Source organism: Bradysia coprophila, unplaced genomic scaffold, assembly GCF_014529535.1.
Source record: "Bradysia coprophila strain Holo2 unplaced genomic scaffold, BU_Bcop_v1 contig_24, whole genome shotgun sequence".
In the NCBI taxonomy this organism is placed as follows: domain Eukaryota; kingdom Metazoa; phylum Arthropoda; class Insecta; order Diptera; family Sciaridae; genus Bradysia; species Bradysia coprophila.
This window is the reverse complement of record NW_023503501.1, coordinates 6,293,247-6,313,353: the sequence shown is the minus strand read 5'-3', so window position 1 is coordinate 6,313,353 and position 20,107 is coordinate 6,293,247. Positions and strand designations below refer to the sequence as shown.

Here is a 20,107-nt window from a genome sequence, read left to right as displayed (position 1 = left end):
ATCGACCATTTTTTAAAGCTTTACGAGAGCTCAGCGGACATTCTCTCAACGATGGGAGAGCATTTATTAAAAATTTAGCCTCTCGTAAGACTGCGCTGAGCGTAAATAAATGTTCGTTCCTCTTTAGTAAGCTAAGAAGACTTCGCGAAGTCTAATTATGCCACCTCTTTGAATACAAATATCGGCTGAGTTCTAATAATTCTCCGCTGAGCTCTAATAATTCTCCGGTAAGCTTCAGGAAGTGTCCGTTAGGCCTAAGCAAGTTGCAGGAAGGCTTAATGGAGCGAATCGGACACTCAGCGGAGATCTACCACAGCTAAATGGAGTTTTATTAAATCATAGCGAACACTTACTAGGTATCCGCTGATGCTTATTGAGTGTTCGCTTAGCTTCATTGCCTTACTACAACGTGCTAAGGCCTGACGGACTCTTACTGAAGCCTAGCGGAGAATTATTAGAACTCATTAGAGGTTTGTCAAAGCTCAGCGGAGAATTATTAGAGCTCAGCGGAGGTTGGTAAAGCTCAGCGGAGAATTATTCGACCTCAGCCGATATTTTTGTTCGAAGAGATGGCATAATTAGACTCAGCGAAGTCTTGTTAGCTTACTAAAGAAGTGGGAGAGGTTACAATTTTAATAAATGTCTACCATCGTTGAAGTGTCGGCGACTTTTTTAAATGAAAATATTTTACCGCCGAAGTGAACACAGCAAATATTCATTCTAGTCCTTATAATAGCGGAGTGTCACAGTTGTGTCGAAATATTTTCTGTGTTTTATTGCGACAAAACAAAAAAAAAATTGTTTTTGCATCGAGTAAAAAGTGTTTTAGTGTTTAAATATGCCTTGGGGACATAAAGAGACGGTGCACGAATCCAATGGAAAGCATCAAGGGTGAGTTTCTTTGAATCTTTTCGGTGAATTTTTGTGATAAAATTTTCCATATATTTTCGGGAAACTGTCCTGTCATTTCCCAATGACGGGCCTTGAAAACTGCTATGGAAAATCATTTACCTGCCACATGATTCTTAAATGAACACAATAGAGAGATTTTGTGTGATGAAAACGCTCAATTTCAGGCTATAAGAAACAGATAATTGTTATCGTCACCGACGACAAAAATGGGCCAATGAACCAATAAACATTTCGTATTTTATGTTGGGACCACATATTTTACGTAATTTTTTTCTAAATTTCTTCTAGGTATACTAAGTATCGTACAGACGCGTTAAACTTATGCGAGTTTTTTTTTTTAACTTCATAAGTCGCACGTATTCATGTAACGTGGGTGATTCTTTTATAGATACAAGGTGCAATGAGCACTGTATCGAGTACCACTGTCGCCATGGCCTGATGAGAAATGGAATTTTGAACTACATATTAATGCAAAACGTCAAAAGACGTATTTAATTTTCTCACCGATCGAAACAGTGGTCGAAAGGTCTTACTCTCTAGGTATAATTACTCTTAGGTTTCAAGCACTAACTGAAACTTTCAACAGAGGAAGTCACAGATTTATGTAACTATTTTATGTACGTTGTTGGGTAATTAATATATTTTTCAATCCGTTGTTCATAAGAACGATTAACAAACTTTATTTTTAAATGAAGAAACTGAAATTATAAATTTGCACTCAAAACCGAGATGAAAATTCTACTAAAAAATCGGGATTACCTTGAAGGAGCAGGATTATTTTATTAGCATCATTAACGTAATTACCAACATTTTCATCAAAAACTTCATTACGAAATCGAATTTTAAATACAATTTCACGAAAGCTAAACTGCTGCATAGAACTATATAGCAATGCTGCATCAATTTCTCGGAAAGTTGGACTTTAAATTGCGAAAATATTGAAATTTTAATGCATCACTTATCCCAAAAATGCAATGTTGTGTACACAATAACAAAAAAAATCCATTCGTTCCACCCATTTACATTTACATTTCGTATTGAATATAGGTAAATGTTATAACAGCCGCAGGGTACGATGAATTTTGATATTTTATTCAGTTTCCAATGGAGTTTTTTTTTATTATTTTGAAAAACAAACAACATCAACACAGTTAGCCCTTTAAAAACGGCATATCGCTATTCGTGATTAGATCTGTTACTTCATTTGTTCAATGCATCGCCTAGTGTTTGATGTAAAATTTATGAATTTGACTTTCAGCAGATAACGTATGATTAGCCCGCGATGAAAGATTCTTTATATTACTGAAAATTCCCAATAGATTTGAAAAATTTCGAAATTTTGTTATTTCACGATGAACTTTCGCCAAAAAGTTTTTTGTGTGAAAATTGGAGAAAATCGCGAAAATTTGAGAAAATTCGTGAAAATATTTTCGCGAATATAGGAACTGGCAAGCACCAAAGAATGTAATTTGACTGGAAATAATGTCAAAATGAATCTATCACACGCACGATTTGTACACCACCTAAAGTCCATGTGTTTCTTTCTAGTCTTACTCTCCTTAAATTCCTCTTAGTCCACTCCACTCTCTACTACACTCAACTCAAAGTAGTAACTTCGTAATGTTCGAAACCGCTTGGCCAGACTAATATATACAGTGGCTCTCAGTCTATAAAGGAATCGTCGAACTCAAATCGACATAAAAGACACCGAATATGCATTTAGCGATTAATAAGAGAACACCGTTTATCCTTTCTTTAGTTCAAAGTATTCACTACACTCTACATTGCTATACATTGATGTAGGAAATGGGTTTACAAAAGGTAAGGCATCAGACTATAGAATTCAATGTACATAAATCGTAAGCACTTTTTCGTCGCATTGAAATTTCATATTTACCTTTGTCATGATGACATCCATTATTGAAAGTATCGCAATCGATTTCCTTAATAGCACAATTACCGTCACTATCAACCGTCACGCTATTTTTCACAGAAAATCTATTTTCACAATTCAACCATCCATTGTCTTGTTGTTCTATACGTTCACAAAACACGTTCCGTTCAACGTCACGACTATTGCCAACTATTGATTCCTCACTATTGCCAACCACCACCAACGGTACCATGACCCCATCTGCACCACTATGGCTTGAATTACGGTTTTCATCGTTGATATTATTATTTGTCACTTCACATTCGTGTCGCACAACAATAATGTCTTTACTACTTCCGGCCATTTTTTGTTTATCAACAACATTCTTGCCTCGATTACATTTTCTTTCGCCATCATCAATTCCATTGTTTATTTTGATACGACCACCACTACCACCACCACCACCACCACCGATGTTGCCACCACTTTCATTGTCATCGTTCAACAAATTGATGATATTTTCAAAGTTTTTTACATTCGTCCGGTCGTGTATATCGTCTGCAATACGTTCCGTTGCTATCAATTTATTCCAAAATAAATTTTTCAGCGAATCACAACCGTAACGATTTTCATTCTCACAGTTAAATTCGTCTTCATGTTGTAGCTGATCTGCATTCGGTTCATTGTTATTTACGTTGTTGATGGTAATATCTTCATCGGTGTGGTAATTGGAATTGCACTCAAAGAATTCATCATTTGCATCAATGATTTCGTTTGTGGAAGCAATTGGAGCGCAATGACTTAGCACAGTTTTCTGAAGCTTGTCTAAAAGTTCAAGGCCGGACTCGTCCGATACCTTCAACGAACGCTTAATGGCAACGCCAACGATCGTTGGTGATTGCGTTGTCTTTGGCAAGTAAACAAATTCAATATTTTTGTCTGGCGAACTGGGTGACTGAACTCGATCGCTGGTTAAATTTTGAATATCTTGGCAATTTTGCCAATAGTCTGGCGACGTATTTTGTTGTTCTCTTCGAATGGCTGACATATTGCATGACTGATATTGTGTCTGTGGATAGAGAGAACAAATTTGTACAAAAAAAAATTTAATGGTTTCATAAATGTGAAAGCTTAGCATCGTTGCTGGCATGTACCGAACAACTATCAATTATATCAATCAAACAGTTACAACAGCATGTTTTTTGTGACAATTCTATTTTCTCCTATGTAATATTATACCACACGGTTAATATCAAACCATAAATGCTGTAGGTAGAAGCTGATGATATGTTATTAGCGCCATCCGTTTTATGTATCGAAGAGTCAACGTACGAATTGTTGTTTTCGTATTTTATGCACATGTCGAAATAGGAATATTTTGAATAAAATTTTCTTCGATATGGATAATGGTTTTCTGTTAGAAGAAAAGAAGAAACAGTAGCTGGGGAAATGTCTGACATTCGAACTCTGCTAAACTATTTATAGCCAGACATAAAACTCTTAAAAGGATTATTTTCAGTCCTCTCCTATTCACTGTAATTTCATTTATTTTGACCGTTGCGATAGCAATAATACGTTGTGTAAGAGGCCATGAAGAGGGTATGAATAGCGGATTGTCTGGAAGGTATATTAATAAAGTCAATTAATTTTGGTATTGTTGGGCACGAAGCTTCAATACCTTCAATACCCTAATTTGGCGAAATATTTTTCTGAAAATATACCTTCCATTTCGAGGGGGATTATATCTATTCAATTTAATCATCTTAAACGATCATCATCGTCTAAGATAGAAAACACATGCAAATTTCAAGCATATCCAACATTGTTTTTCATTCTTTTCAGAAATCTGTTTAAATTTGGATAAAATATAAAAAATCATTATGAAGATTGATGCGGAGAGTACAGTAATCGCATGAAAAGTATATTTGCCAAGAATATTGTGGAGCTGTAACTTTATGTGTTGAAAAATATGCTCTACTGGATCTCAACCATTTTTAAAATAATTTACGTAGTGCGAAAGTCTCAAAACATTGAACCCATTTGTTAGGAACAAATGAAATTTATGTCGTAGAAAGATATGACTATATGTGAAAGTCCTTGTCAATACCGTAGACTGGCTACGTTATTTTGGGCTAAATTCTTTCTCGAATATTCCTCATAATCAGATATGATTGTTCATGCGACCTCTAAAATGTTCTTTAGCAAACCTTCCCAGATCGCCTTCGTTAAAAAAGACACATCCGACAAATATCATAATCATCTTAAAATTCTGAGAAGTTCCGAAAATCCGAAAATTTGAGTTAACTTGCCGAGATATACACTAGGCTTATCCTCATTAGGATCCTTCTACACGACGTCTGCGATTGAGTGTTGCCACTCAGATTTAAAATCGTTGTTAGCTCCATTGGTATGCTTTTCTGGGGTGTGAAATGTATGACCATACACCGCTTAAATCGAGAGCATACATTTAAGTTCCCAAAGTGCGTTTTTAGCCCCGTACGAAGTACGATGGGGCTTATAGGATTACGATGCCGTGTGTAATTGATGGAATTCGAAGCAGATGGTAAGGGCAAAGTGTTTGCCTATGTTCATAGATGACGAATCCGCAATAAAAATTTGGGCCGTCTGTCCGTCACGTCGATATCTTGTCTTGAGTAAATCAAATTCGATTTCAAATTTTTTTTTCCCTGAAAGATAGTCAAAATAGTGAGGCTAAGTTCGAAGATGGGCATATTCGGGTCGGCCCTTCGTGAGTTAGGGCCACCTAAGTGATTTAAGGTCTTTTGGTGATATTTATGGCAAAATAAACGATGGAAATGTAAATGACACGGCAAATGATAGGTATTGTCAATACCAATCCAGGAAGAAAAAGTTTTTTAAAATCGGGTGAGTGGACCGTGAGTTAGGGCCTTAGAAGTGAAAAGCTACTAGGGCCCTATGTGTATTTTACATAGAACTCAAGTAAATTTAATCCGTTTTTCGTAATTTTTGTATCATTTGGAAGGTAATCAAAGGCCGAATAGAATGTTGTTGAAAAAAAATTAAATTTGGGTCCCTGGCCTAAGGCCGCTACTAGGGCCCTATGTGTATTTCACATATAACTCGAGTATATTTCATCCGTTTTTCGTAATTTTTGTTTCATTTGAAAGATAATCGAACACCGAATAGAATGTTGTTGAAAAAAAAAAATAAATTTGGATCCTCGGACTGAGGCCGATACTAGGCCCTATGTGTATTTATACTAAATAAATTTAAATTTTAGGGCTATTTGAAATTTTTGTTTTATTTGAAAGGAACGTCGTACGGGGCTTCGTAATTGCACTATGCGCAATTTCTAAGATGTACACATTACATAATAATTTGACTTCAACTACGTTTACGGGTGCAATAGGTCTACGGTCAAAGTAGGGTGACAGACGCACTAGGGTCACGTACGCAATAGATAAACAGCCTCGATGAAGCGCTTCATCGAGGCTGTTTAGCAATAGATATACGGGTTTGTACGGGGCTCAGTCGCAGCAGTCGCTCCGACTGTTCTGATGGCTCGTTTTTTAGTTGCTGCTATATCTAATATATGGCACAGGTCTTAAAGTGACGTGCGTGACACAGTGCATCACACTGGTCTATTGAGATATCATTACAGGTCAGGACTTCTGACGTTAGAAACATTAGTGCATGAGTGTTAGCAATCTAGTTTAATTGATTGACTAAAGGCGAGCATATCCGCAGGTTTACTACAGCATCTATTACTTCATTATTAAGTATTGATTGATTGATTGATTGATATATAAGATATTGATTTAAAATCTGTTACTTCATTTGTCTCACTATATAAGACCACATCAGTGGCAGCTCTTCGTTTATTCCTGAAGTCGTTATCGTTACAACGCAACGTCATATCAGTCCGTAACAGGTTAATTTTTAGCGGCAACAACAACAAACAAAGCGACGAATTTAGGATTGACCTGTATTAACCTAAAGTATTCTACAATCCAATTCACTACGAAAGTTTATGATGATTTAAAGTGAATCGAAAACCAGCCCATCAAATTCAAATCAATCCGAACGCAATAACGTTCCAATTTAAATCATTCCGAGAAATTACACCCACACATCGAAGTGTCACTTTTTTCAGTTTCTTCAATTCCAATCTATTTGAAGCGAGTAAAAAAAAAACTCCATGAAATTGTACATAACTAATTCTTTTCGACACCATTGTCAGTATAATTCACCATTAAATCTTCCATGGCAAATCACCATCAACAATAGCAGAAAAAGTTTCACGAACAACGTGTTCATATCCGAAAAAACCAGTTTTAAATATCTTCTTCGTCGTTTTATCATAAACCGTATTTGGTATAATTTAATTTGTATTTTCCTCCAAAGAGATAAAAAAAAAATCGAACACACGTTTAGCGTTCTTTATGGAGTGTATAACGGCATTCGGTGTATTATTTCTTCATATTCTACAACAACACTTTTCCACATTTAACCAGTATATTATGTACGGCAATGGTTCATTTGGTTGACGATGGAATTGGTTTCAGTCACCTGTGTGTATGTATAAATCGTCTTATATAACATAGATTGTTCAACAGATACAGGTGAATGGCACACTAAATAGTTTGATTGTTCCGAGTTCATTTGATTAAATTTTTTTTTTCTGAACAAAATTTTGAATATCTGACCATCGATCACGGAGGAAGATATGCTAGGAATTTGGATATATTTGGTTGTGCTACTTGAAAGTACCATGCGATTAAATTAAAGATTTTTGCCTTTTTAAATGATGGTTTTGTTTGTTTGTGAGAACGTTCAATTCAACTATACTGATGTAAGTCTAAGTCAGAGTAGGTTTACGGCCCACACTCTTGAGTTCGGATCTGATCTATTGACCATGCAAACATTTCAGATTTTTTTTTGTAAGATCAGTCGCTTTACCTGCGTATTAACACGCCAGGGCGCCATTGACAAAATATTATAGAAATCAAAAATTGAGAACAATAGGTGTCCCGTGTCCGAAGACTCATTCTTGTCAGAGGGTTGGTACGCTATTGCAAAAGAAATGTTGTTATGGCCAATTTCGTCAAAGAATACAACTTTTTGTAACAACTTGTTTCACTGATTGAAGCGTTCTGAATATAATTACGTATTAGGTACTGTTGATTTACCGAAATCTTTAAAATCATCAAAGATAAATCCACTTCGAACGACTACCATATGTTACTGATAACGAATTCAGGAATAAACGACAAGCTCTGACTAATGTGTTCTTATATAACAAAAATCATGTTCAAGAAAATTGAAGTACAAGATTTGAAATCAATTTCGCTAAAATAACTAGATCAAATGAAGTTATAGATTCAATAATAAAAGTAAGTCTGATGTATGTGAAAGGTAAAAGGAAATACTTTCGATGGATTCTCTATAATTTCTTGAAAGCATTTCAAGAAAATTTTTAAAAATCCGAGCAAATGAAATTTTAGATAATATTTTCTCTAAGGCACTTCTTTTACCTGTTGTGACAAGACAGAACGTGACAGGCATCAAAGATACTCTAAACATTCCCATTATCTTCGGCTTATATTCTAAGAAATTTTTTCATCGAGACAATAAATTCATTAAAAATTCGGATAAAAGAAATGAAGCTCTGAACATAAATTACTAAACATAACGACATCTCATACCTCAAACTACCGCAATATATTTAAAAATTATGTAAATATTACAGGTTATATTCATTTCGACAGACTTTGGTAGAACAGGTAGAGAAGGTATTACCAAATTGTGAATGTTCGATGAATGGGCTAAAAATATTAAACGAAAAATTCTATTTCCAAAAATTGTTCTACTTATTTTGTCCCCGCATCATAATCTACCGTACAAACAATGTGTCCTATATTTAAGTTTTCTAACATAAAATACACACGAGACCGCAAATATTTATCAAGAGAATATTTTGTTTATTTTCTAACCTTTCATGCTAAGTATACCTTTATATATCTAAATGGGATACCGTTGCGAGTAATTCGAAAATTGTTTTATTATGAAAATAATTTTTATTTTATACGACAACAATAATATTTTTTATTATTACAAATAAATCCACACGACAATTAACAACACAAGATTGCTAAAAATTGGTGAAAAAAATAGCTAGAAAGGTAAAACAAACGGTTTCACGTATTATTATTTTTCTAAAGATTAAGCTAATGGATTGTAATTAACGACCAATTATTGTGTCAACCGGAAAAAAATTGCCTGGAGTAAAATTTACCTAACCTAATAGACATGAAGTTAACAGTGACATACGACAGGACGTGCACTTCTAATCAACCTGATATAAATGGCTAGTTGAATCTGCTTCTGGTTCTGATTATAGTATCGTATAACGCTTCGCAGAAAATCTTTTACTTCAATTGTTAAACCACCGATTTTGCTATATGTAAGTCAACAATGACCAGTGTAAATCGTTTATTATTTTTGTTGCTTTTGATAACAGATGGTTAGCCGATTCTAAAATGTGATATCTCGCAAAAAGAGTCAATGACTTTTAAGACAATATGTTAACAAACAGTAAGTTTATGGTCCTCGTCATATCATTATTGAATTTTACGAGAGGTATTGTGGTCCCAATTTTATACAGATAAATTCGAATCCAATCATGGAAATAATTTGTAAACTCGCGAACCGAGTTTCCTGGTATTTTTTTCGGAACTGATTTTATTTCCGGAAGATGTATCCTTTACTGAACAAAACACCGCGCAATGTATGGATGGAATCAATTTTCAATTATTCATTACCGGGAAATTTTCACCGGCTCATGAGTAATTTTTACTGTTTTTTTTGGGAAACTTTCACTGGTCCCAGGGAAGAAAACATTATTTCCATGTAGTGATGGAATCGATGGAATTATTGGTAAATAAGAGGTCTTTTTACTTCTTTCGTTTGAAATATCCAAGGTAAATACAGTGTGTAGGTAGATAATGCCATTCAGATGCGCAGCGTAGCACATAAGTTCGATGCCGATGACATCTTTTTTTAAAATGGTTGACTACGATTTACGTATTTCACAAAATATTTTCACAATCTCACAACAGATGGCCCGACTTTCCATTCCATTTTTTATTGCTTCTACCGAAGGGATGAGATGGCGTTTGTATCGACGTTTCGTGCATCTTTCGGTTATATATGGCATTGCCTCCTCACTATATTTACCTTGGAAATATCCCCTAGTCAAGGTGAATATAGTGAGGAGGTAATGCCGTAACCGAATCAGATGGGCGTCAAACGACGTCATTGGCATCGAACTTATTTGCTACGCCGCGCATCTGAATGACATTATCTACCTACACATTGGCATTACTTCCGCACTATATTTACCTTGTCCTTATTCTAGTAATGGCAAATCTTTTACTTCACTTTATGTTAACATTCACTTTATTTGTATCAAAACACTCGTTACAGAGTTCAATAGTTGTTTGTTGTATTTTGCCGATAACAAAAAAATATTTGGTCAAACAGTCCGATACTTTGTGGCAACGACTGCCTGTTGAATATTATATCTCAGATCATGAAGCCCAGATTTTTTTTTTCGCAAAGCAAATAAAATTTTGACCAAAACTCAACAATTCAATCAACCCATCAAAAAGTTAATATTTTGAGCATACCTTGAATATTTACGTTGCGGCTGGTTGAGCACCTCACAGCTGCGGCTATCCAAAAGAATTTTTTTTACTATTACACAACACGGTATAAATATTCTTCAATGCGAAGACTCTCTTATCACACACAATACACTTTACAGTGCAATATCCAGCGAGGATTGACCGTAAAACTCACTTATATTTTTGAATAATAAAATGTAAAATTAATTCGTTTTATACCACATGAACTGAACATGCATTTTATTGGAAAAACAATTTTACTCAACACAATATATATATATTTGCACCATCTGTTAACTGTTTTAACTGTTAACCCACTGTGTAAACATTTCAAACAATTCAATATTTATTCATTACTGTACATTTTCTAATGATAACCCAAACATCACCTCGATGCATAAGTATATAAATATTAAAAAAGTATCAAACAAAAAATCCACACTTTTTATAATTCGAATTGTCGACCGACCGCACGACCGTCCTCCATCGTATCTGAATGTAAACTGATTAGTTCAGCGAAAAATGAAATTATTAAAATGCTTATTTAATTGTGTCTTTATGAAGTGAATGAAATGAAGAATAGAAGACGAAAAAAAAAGTTCATTTGGAGTTATAATCGCTTTTTTGTATCCCTCTCACCAATTGATCAAATGACATAAATGAAACCAAAAACTTTTTTTCTTCAAATGAATTTTGGTGATAGTCTTTTCGGTTCGTATTATATCCAACATATAAACAAGAACCTGTGTTGATATCGCGCGACTGAACCATAGAAGACTATTTCATATTTGTACAAACTAACTTGGCACGGTAACTACGGTTAACATAAACAAAATCGAAGAGTAGGTATCTATAACTCAAAACAAAACTTTTTTTTACCATTATATAGTATGACTCTGTCTCACTTTAAATAATGTTTAGTCGGGGCGTCGCGTTGTATTTATGTATGGAATGTGCGTACACTGATTGCAATTAGCATTACGTCACGCAGGGATATAGCTATAGAAGAATTCACACTCAAACTTGTGATGCCAAAATTTTCTGAATTCATTCAATTTTCTTCACTTTAAGCACCTTTTGCTACATTTCAAGCTTTTTCTCCTGCATTTCACCAGTGCGCCCTTCAGTAGCCAGTCCGGGGTTCTGTTGCAAGCACACAATGAACATCATACGATGGTATCGCTTAACTTTTGGCATGGATTTCTCATCACTACGTGTGTAAAATCTTGTACTTCATGTTAGTGTATATTTTGCTATATTGCTAGCAGAGCTGTGGTTACGTGGATCACCAATTACTAGCATCGCGTTATAGGTACAGAGGCGAACAATGAATAGTTTGGCACTAAAATATGAAAGAAAAGCCCTTCAAAAGCTCATATCTTGACTACCACTTAGTCCTTCAAAATTGTCATAGATGTATGAAGTCGTCGTGCGCCCTGTCTATATATTTCTATGTTCTTTTTTATTATTATTTTATTCTCGTCGTACTCCACACGCACACTATTATGTACATATATCTACCTAATAACGAAAAACAATTGAATTTTTTTTACGTGGAATGTTAAATTGTTGCTGTCTGTGAACTGTTGGGTTAGCATGGTTAAAGAGTTTAACCCAAAGGTAAACACTTTTTTACCTTAAGTTGTTTACGTTCGTCTTGGATGTTCACCGCTGCTCATCATACTATTGCACATTCTTAAATGCGAGGATGTTCGCATATAATATGCCGAAATAAAGTATTTCAGTCCTGAAGAACGGCGATCATGATTATATAGTGTACAGAAATTAGTTCAGTCAAAAAGAAGAATATTTATATTATACAAACGAAAAGAAAAATAATATCACGCAATTGTTAAAAAAAAGGTATTTTTTTATTGTATGCTAATGAGTAATAACAAATTTTTGGAATGGGTTAAGATGATCGATTCATCAGGGAAGCGGAACGTATTATGTGTGCTGTCTTTCAAAAACTACGTTATATGAAACATGAACTCAATAATTTTACGAGTCAATGACTAATCAATAGGGTCGTTCGATTTTCGAATATTTTCCATCCGAGCTTTTGGACCTAGCTGTTCCGACTCAGAGAAGTCTAAAGAAAATTTTAAGACCAAAAAAAGTATTTTCAAAAATGTTCTATGCTTTGCCCAAGACGATTTTTTGAAAATCGTCTAGTTTTTAGAGGTATCGACACTTTTAGCCTTTAGTTTCTTGTCTATGCCAAAAAGTGAATTGTTGGTAAAACGGTCTTAGTATACAGGGTCTACTCTAATTAAACAAACCCAAAAGACACATCCTTTTTGTGACGAAAATACTTTTTCCGGGTAAAAAAGTTTCGCAGGTTTCCGATATTTTTATTTGAGAGAGGTTTCTTTTACAGATTTTTCCACAAAATGCTTATTTTAAAGCTACGTTTATAGGGAACCAAGAAGTAAAAAGATTTTGAGAAAAGTTTTAAATGCGGTCGAGTGATCGCCATGAGAGTGACTAAAAATTAGCCTTTCACCAAAATGATCCAGGTTCGAATCCCATGTCAGACCATTCCAAATGGAATCCTAAAGTTCACTCAAGCTTCATCATTTCTGTAGTTATAGTGTGTTTGTAGGCTGCAATGGCTGCAATTTGTAGGCGAACAAGAATCAGAATCAAAACGAACAAATCAAAGAAAAGCAATAACTTCCGGCTCTTCAATGAAAATGTGAGATCAGTAAAACACAACTTGAGTTTTTTTTTTTTTAATTCCAAGGTAGAAGATAGAAGCGGCTTTTAACGCTACTGTCACTGTCATTGATTGAAAACGAGTTTCACGGTGGTTCAGGCACTGAACTTCAGTGAGTCCGGAATGAATCCCTACTTTAATAAAACGAGTGTTTATAGTAGATTATATTAGGTGCTGCGGAAGTAATTCATTACGCGAGACAACAAAGTCAAAGCAAATTCACAAGTGTATCTTTGGAGCAACAAGTTTTGGTAACTGTCGCTCGCCTTCGGCTCAGATACACAAACTTTACAAACTGTTCACGAAGTAAGTTGCTCAAACAAAAACAAAAAAGTGGGCTTACGAGTATCACAAGGTTGTTTTCGAAGTAATGAATAACGAAGCTGTGGCAGCATCCAATATATTCTGGTTTACTGCATGTTCCATGCGAAAGAATTCTAGTGAAATGAACCGAAAATATTTTTCGTGTAATGAACGGATCATTTTCGCAGTAACGGCAAATTCACGCCGTAAGTGCGGTCGAAATTCAAAATCTTTCTCACGCAAGTCTTTCTAACGCAGCGTTGAAATTTATTTTTCGGTTCACTTTTGCATGCATCGATTCGTTCACTCGAAATTTAAATTTTAGGCACACTTACGGCATGAATTTTCGCATGGGACAGGAATTAAAATGCATTTTCCGCGGACTCAGTGAGTAAAAAAAATTAATTGTTTGGAAATTTATATTTTGCCTTATGTGACTCTTAGACTTGAGAAATAAACAGGGACTTAATCTACTACTTCATACGACTGAAACTGTAATGTTTCAAGCCTCGTATCAATTACTTCCATCGACACCTTCGGCAATGAAATTTGTTTATTAATTTTAGTTCAATACAACTGACGACACCTTGTAAAATGGTCTCCATTATGAATTCCAATATACTCAGTCGACCCTTCCATCGCATCGTTTTGGTGGTAAGACAAATATTATTTTCACTAAATAAGTAATTTGTCCATATCAATTTATATTACTCCAACCAATATGAATACATAACAATGAAATAAAAACGAAGACGCAACAAATATCTTCAACTTTTTAGATATTTTGCAAACGAGACATAGCTAAAATTCTCAAGTATCTTAAGTTACAATTATGTGTAATAAAGTAAATATCACCGACGACGAATTTATTATAAAATAAATGAAATGAAAATGTTTTATGTCTTGATGTTCTTCTCTCTGTAAATTACATTTTTATATCCAAAGATCTACGACCTTTGCGTGGGAAATAATAAAAAGAAACGAACAAATGGGGGGAAAATGTTTTTTTTTTCTGTGTTATCGTTGAATGGAAAAAATTATCGGACGCAGTGGAGCAAAACAGGTAGACAATGAGGTGCGCAGAATTATTCCATGAAGGTATAACATATATTACCAACCGAATATACTAACCAACGAACGCCAAGCTCGGCTCTTCTCTATAACACACAATGAGAAATTATTTTTTTTGTAAATAAATTTTTTATCAACAGCATTATGCAAGGTTGTATTTTCTTCCATTTAAGTATGCAAATTTATGCAAAACTGCATATTGTTTTTTACATTTAATTGTGTGATTTGTTGAATCACTGGCAAATTACATACTGTGCGAAGAAACGCACATTACTATTGCTCTTATGATGTGAACGTTGCATAATTGTCAGTACATTTTTGTCTGCTCTGCAGTTAATTGAATTTCTATTCTTTATGACTCTATACATCCAATGGCAACTGCTAAAACTCAGCTTATACCTGCTTCAAACGGTAGCAAATATCTTTTTTAAACAAAAAAGAAAAAGGAGACACTCAAGTGAAAAATTTCCGAATCACACCAGCAGTAGTGTTGTAAAATACAAAGTTTTTGAGAGTATTTTTGATTTCCATTCGATTTAACGCCGCGCCGGCTTGATCTTTCTCGAAACGAAGAAAATCTTTGGACGTGTCACTATCCGTCCGTAGTGCTCAGTGGTTACGTGCTCAATTCCGATGTCAGACAATTCCACATAGCGCCGCGTAACCCAAATGCAATGACTTTGTCTGTAGCCTACATTTTAAGGCAAGATATCTAAACGCACAACCTATGTACAGTCAATCATTTCAGTTTACCATCATTCCCACAAAATTATGGTTTTAACATTATTTAAAAACGAAACCAGAACCTACCAAACAAAGTAGTAGAATATTGCTTAAGTCAACGCACTTCAAGCAAAAGTGGTACTCTGAATAGGGTACTGAAACTTGACAGTGCTTCATACAAAATTTCACACTGTAAAAAGAGTGGGAATAAAATTTCATATAAAATAGTACTCTATTTGGCAGCTGACATTAATAGCACTTTTGCTTGAAGTGCGTTGCTTAAGTCAAATAGAGTAATAAATTACGACAGTGTACCATGCACTTTTTTATTTTTACACTGTTTCAATGTCATGCTGTGAGTCAACGCACTTCAAGCAAAAGTGTTTCGAGTGACAGCTGCTAAATAGAGTACTATTTAGTATGAAATTTTATCCCCACTCTTTTTACAGTGTCAAAATTTGTTTGATGCACTGTCCCGTTTCAGTTATATATTTAGAGTATCACTCATGCTTGAAGTGCGTTGCGGGAATTGAAATATTACCCTATTTGAAATATGCAATATTCTATTACTAATCAAAATTTGTGCAACTTGATTTTGTCCCCTTTGGCAGCTTGTTCGAGCTTATCCATATTTAATTTTCGTAACAATTTTTTACGACTCTTTCGACAATTTTGAGAATATTTCGGTTCATGGCCAAAGTATCGTTTCTAAATCCGTTCGCGTATAAACTTCGAACACATACTTAAGAGCGCTAACCCCTTTGTATATTTGTAGCCTACATTTAGGCGGAAAAATATTCGTTTTTCGATGATTTCTCTGAACTACAATCTTTTTCGAAAATGTAAAACCATTAAAGCATACAAAAATGTGTTACCTTTAAAGCAAAAATTGGTTTGTGGGTGATAACTTATACCACTTTGAGAAACCTTAGAAGATTTTGTAGATTTGTGTAATCTGCACAGGTTTCTTCAAGTGGGCCAAGTTATCACACACAAACCAATTTTTCCTTTAAAACACATTTCCAATATCCCAATATCCAGTATTTTCATGAAATTATATTCTTAAAAATTCTAACATTTTCGCCTTACTTATCAAAATATCTATTTTCGTTCCATTGACTCACTCAGTTGTTTTTGATGTCCTCGTTTGATTTCTCATCATCGGAGCCAGCCTAATCTCACAATCAAATTAATTCACATTTGCACGGCGGCGCTGAACGTATTTCATAGGTGAGTTGGGATGGGGGACTTATGGACTATTCAACTATTCAGCAAGTTTTATCGAAAACTCTTGAACTGTTTCTGAGAACCAGCACCGGCGTAGATATTTCCCGGACGCAAAGGTTGGTAATGTGGTGTACGAGGTGAAAAGCTGGTACATCTGCATGCTGGACACCGAAATCGACCGGAAGAGAGTCGCAGTTCAGCAAATGGGCTTCATCTTCGAACTGTGGATTTTCCAAACAGCTACGGTCCCTGGCAATCCACAACGGACATTCTATAAACAACCACCAAATACATATAAAAAAACGATTGTTCTGCCAGAAAAAAATAGATTTTACAATGGAACAATGTCTTTTTTCCTGCCAGAACAGGAAAACGGACATTGTTTCCGTGAGTGACTAATGCAGCTTACATAGTTATGAAAGATTTTTTGGATCGCCTTTCCCATTTATAAAGTAACATGTACGATCGCCATCAAATCGAGTATCTATCACGTGTCAGAGTTTGTAGCCAAGGCTTGTGAAGCAGTGACGACTTAGGGCTTATACTGGAATTTCACCCACAAAGTCAAACAAAATTTCTGGTCTGAACCACAGATAGGTGATCGAGACCAATGGAGTTGTTATTTGAACTCAGTAGTTCCGAATACCTTACCACACCAAGGTGCGTTCCATATTCAGGGCACCAAGACCTATCCAACGCACTATGTCACCATCCGTGTACCTAGTGTTGCCTTGTGTTATTGGTCTTTTTGGACATAATTTACATCCTTCAAGTCTACACATTTCCAAATAAATCGACTGCTTATTGATCAAGTTCAGCTTTGACTTTGACTTTTTTTACCACAAATTATTTTTTTACAGGAACTATTGCAAAATCGTGAACTGATATAGAAAAAAAATTACGCCAACGCTCGGCATTCACAATTTTGAAAAAAGTCATATGTTTTCGTCTTTATTTAATGCAGAGCCGCAATACTTAGTTGACCTATTTTTGACCGAGACATTCTCTAAATGTTTAAATCTTTTATCGTGAACATTGGCACATTTTTGGCCAAATGAAGTTAAATGCTGTTGACCTACGTTTTCGTTATAAGGAAACGTAAACTAATAATAAATGACGAAAATTCAGTCGAAATTAACTCTGGATCTACACAATTGCTATTGACAACTTGTCACTGTGAGAGGCAAAAATTTAAGTTTGGAGTAAATTGTGAACAGAATTTCGTTTTTAGCCCCGTACGAAGTACGAAGGGGCTTATAGGATTACGATGCCGTGTGTAATTGATGGAATTCGAAGCAGACGGTCTGTCTGTCACGTCGATATCTTGAGTAAATCAAATCCGATTTCAAATTTTTTTTTTCCCTGAAAGATAGTCAAAATAGTGAGGCCAAGTTCGAAGATGAGCATATTCGGGTCGGCCCTTCGTGAGTTAGGGCCACCTAAGTGATTTAAGGTCTTTTGGTGATATTTATGGCAAAATAAACGATGGAAACGTAAATGACACGGCAAATGATAGGTATTAGGTATTGTCAATACCAATCCAGGAAAAAAAAGTTTTTTTTTAAATCGGGTGAGTGGACCGTGAGTTAGGGCCTTAGAAGTGAAAAGCTACTAGGGCCCTATGTGTATTTTACACAGAACTCAAGTAAATTTAATCCGTTTTTCGTAATTTTTGTTTCATTTGGAAGGTAATCGAACGCCGAATAGAAAGTTGTTGAAAAAAAAATTAAATTTGGGTCCTTGGACTAAGGCCACTACTAGGGCCCTATGTGTATTTTACATTGAACTCGAGTAAATTTCATTCGTTCTTCGTAATTTTTGTGTCATTTGGAAGGTAATCAAAGGCCGAATAGAATGTTGTTGAAAAAAAAATTAAATTTGGGTCCTCGGACTAAGGCCGCTTCTAGGGCCCTATGCGTATTTTAAATATTACTCGAGCAAATTTCATCCGTTTTTCGTATTTTTTGTTTCATTTGGAAGGTAATCAAAGGCCGAATAGAATGTAGTTGAAAAAAATAAATAAATTTGGATCCTCGGACTGAGGCCGATACTAGGCCCTATGTGTATTTATACTCAATAAATTAAAATTTTAGGGCTATTTGAAATTTTTGTGTTATTTGAAAGGAACGTCGTACGGGGCTTCGTAATTGCGCTATGCGCAAGTTCTAAGATATACACATTTCATAATAATTTTACTTTAACTTCATTAACCGGCGCATAGGCTTACGGTCAAAGTAGGGTGACAGACGCACTAGGGTCACGTACGCAATAGATATACGGGTTTGTACGGGGCTCAGTCGCAGCAAACGCTCCGACTGTTCTGATGGCTCGTTTTATATTGAGCTTTGATTGATATCGGAAATGTAAACTAGGGGCCGTACATGCTAATGAAAAAATATTTTTGGATCAAATTTTTTTTTGTTCTCGAGGAACCTACTCTCAAATTTACAAAAGAAGTGGATGTTTTGGGTTTTTAATCGTCATACATCAGCAACACAAGCTTCGAAGAATTTCTTTACCGATTTATATTTTCCGTCATTTGACTAAAAACTATGTCGTCAGTCTGTGTCGACTCTTTAAAAATTTTAGAATTTAAACGGCAAAAATTTTCACAAATTCACGAACACAGAAATGTCGACAATTTTCCGATTCCTTCCACTACGCGGTCAATGTATGTATGCTAATATATACACTATAAACACTTAATACAGTGTCGCACTGGACATACTGGCGATTCCCCAAGGTCATAAAAATTTTTATGTTGCAAAATTAAATTAATTGACTTTCAAATTTTATAAGCCCGAAACAAAATTTCCCCAAGAGTCTTTTGGCATCCAATCCGGTCTTGACTTAATATTGTCTCACTCATAGGTCAAGGATTACCACAAGGAGCTGTTTCGAGTACAACTCTATTCAATTGTATGCTGAATGATCTATGCGTACTACTAAAATCAATACCTGGTGTGGAAGTAATTGTGTTCGCCGATGACATCGCTATCGTGGTATCCGGAGACGTCATTTCAATGATGGAATCGATTATGAACTGCGCTCTAGAAAATCTATCAAGTTGGGTGAAATCGAATAAAATGGTCGTAAACATGGAAAAAACGAAATACCAGCTCTTCAGTATGCGAAATGACTGTAGAAAATTCAATTTATTCTACAACAACGAAGAAGTTAAAGAGACAACGGAACAACGCTACCTAGGAGTTAAGCTCGACCAACGCTTGTCTTTCAAATCGCACATAACCGAGTTGATCACCAAATCAGAGAAGAGATTGAAAATACTAAAACGATTAGCTGGCACAAAATGGGGCGCATCAAAAGACACTTTAACATTAACATACAAAACATACATTTTACCAGTGTTAATGAACGGATGCGAATTGCTTATATGTGCTAGTAAATCTCAGAAGAAAAGGCTGGAAATCGTTCAAAATAAGGCACTTCGAATCATAACTGGAGGCGTCAAATCCACTCCGATTACTGCAATGGAAATGTTCAGCAAAATCAGACCGATCGAATCACATTGTGAAGAAGCTGCCTTAAAAATGTATGAACGGATTCGCAGAATACCGAACTGTCTCTGGAACAACCTCAATCCGGTCGAAA

The 20,107-nt window shown here is 35.3% G+C and overlaps 1 protein-coding gene across 7 annotated transcripts in view; it reads right to left on the bottom strand.

Moving 5' to 3' along the window:
- LOC119078050 overlaps nt 1-11,219 on the bottom strand; it is a 59,801-nt gene extending 48,582 nt beyond the window's left edge. For all 7 annotated transcript variants that reach the window (XR_005087930.1, XM_037185464.1, XM_037185465.1 and 4 more), the window contains exons 1-2: nt 10,456-11,219; nt 2,810-3,854 (exon numbers count right to left, since the gene is read on the bottom strand). Coding sequence is in view for 6 of the 7 variants with exons in the window: in XM_037185464.1 (XP_037041359.1) it covers nt 2,810-3,833 (1,024 nt within the window). In the remaining variant the exon portion in view is untranslated. The remainder of the gene's footprint in view (nt 1-2,809; nt 3,855-10,455) is intronic.
- Between the last annotated feature and the right edge of the window lie 8,888 nt (nt 11,220-20,107).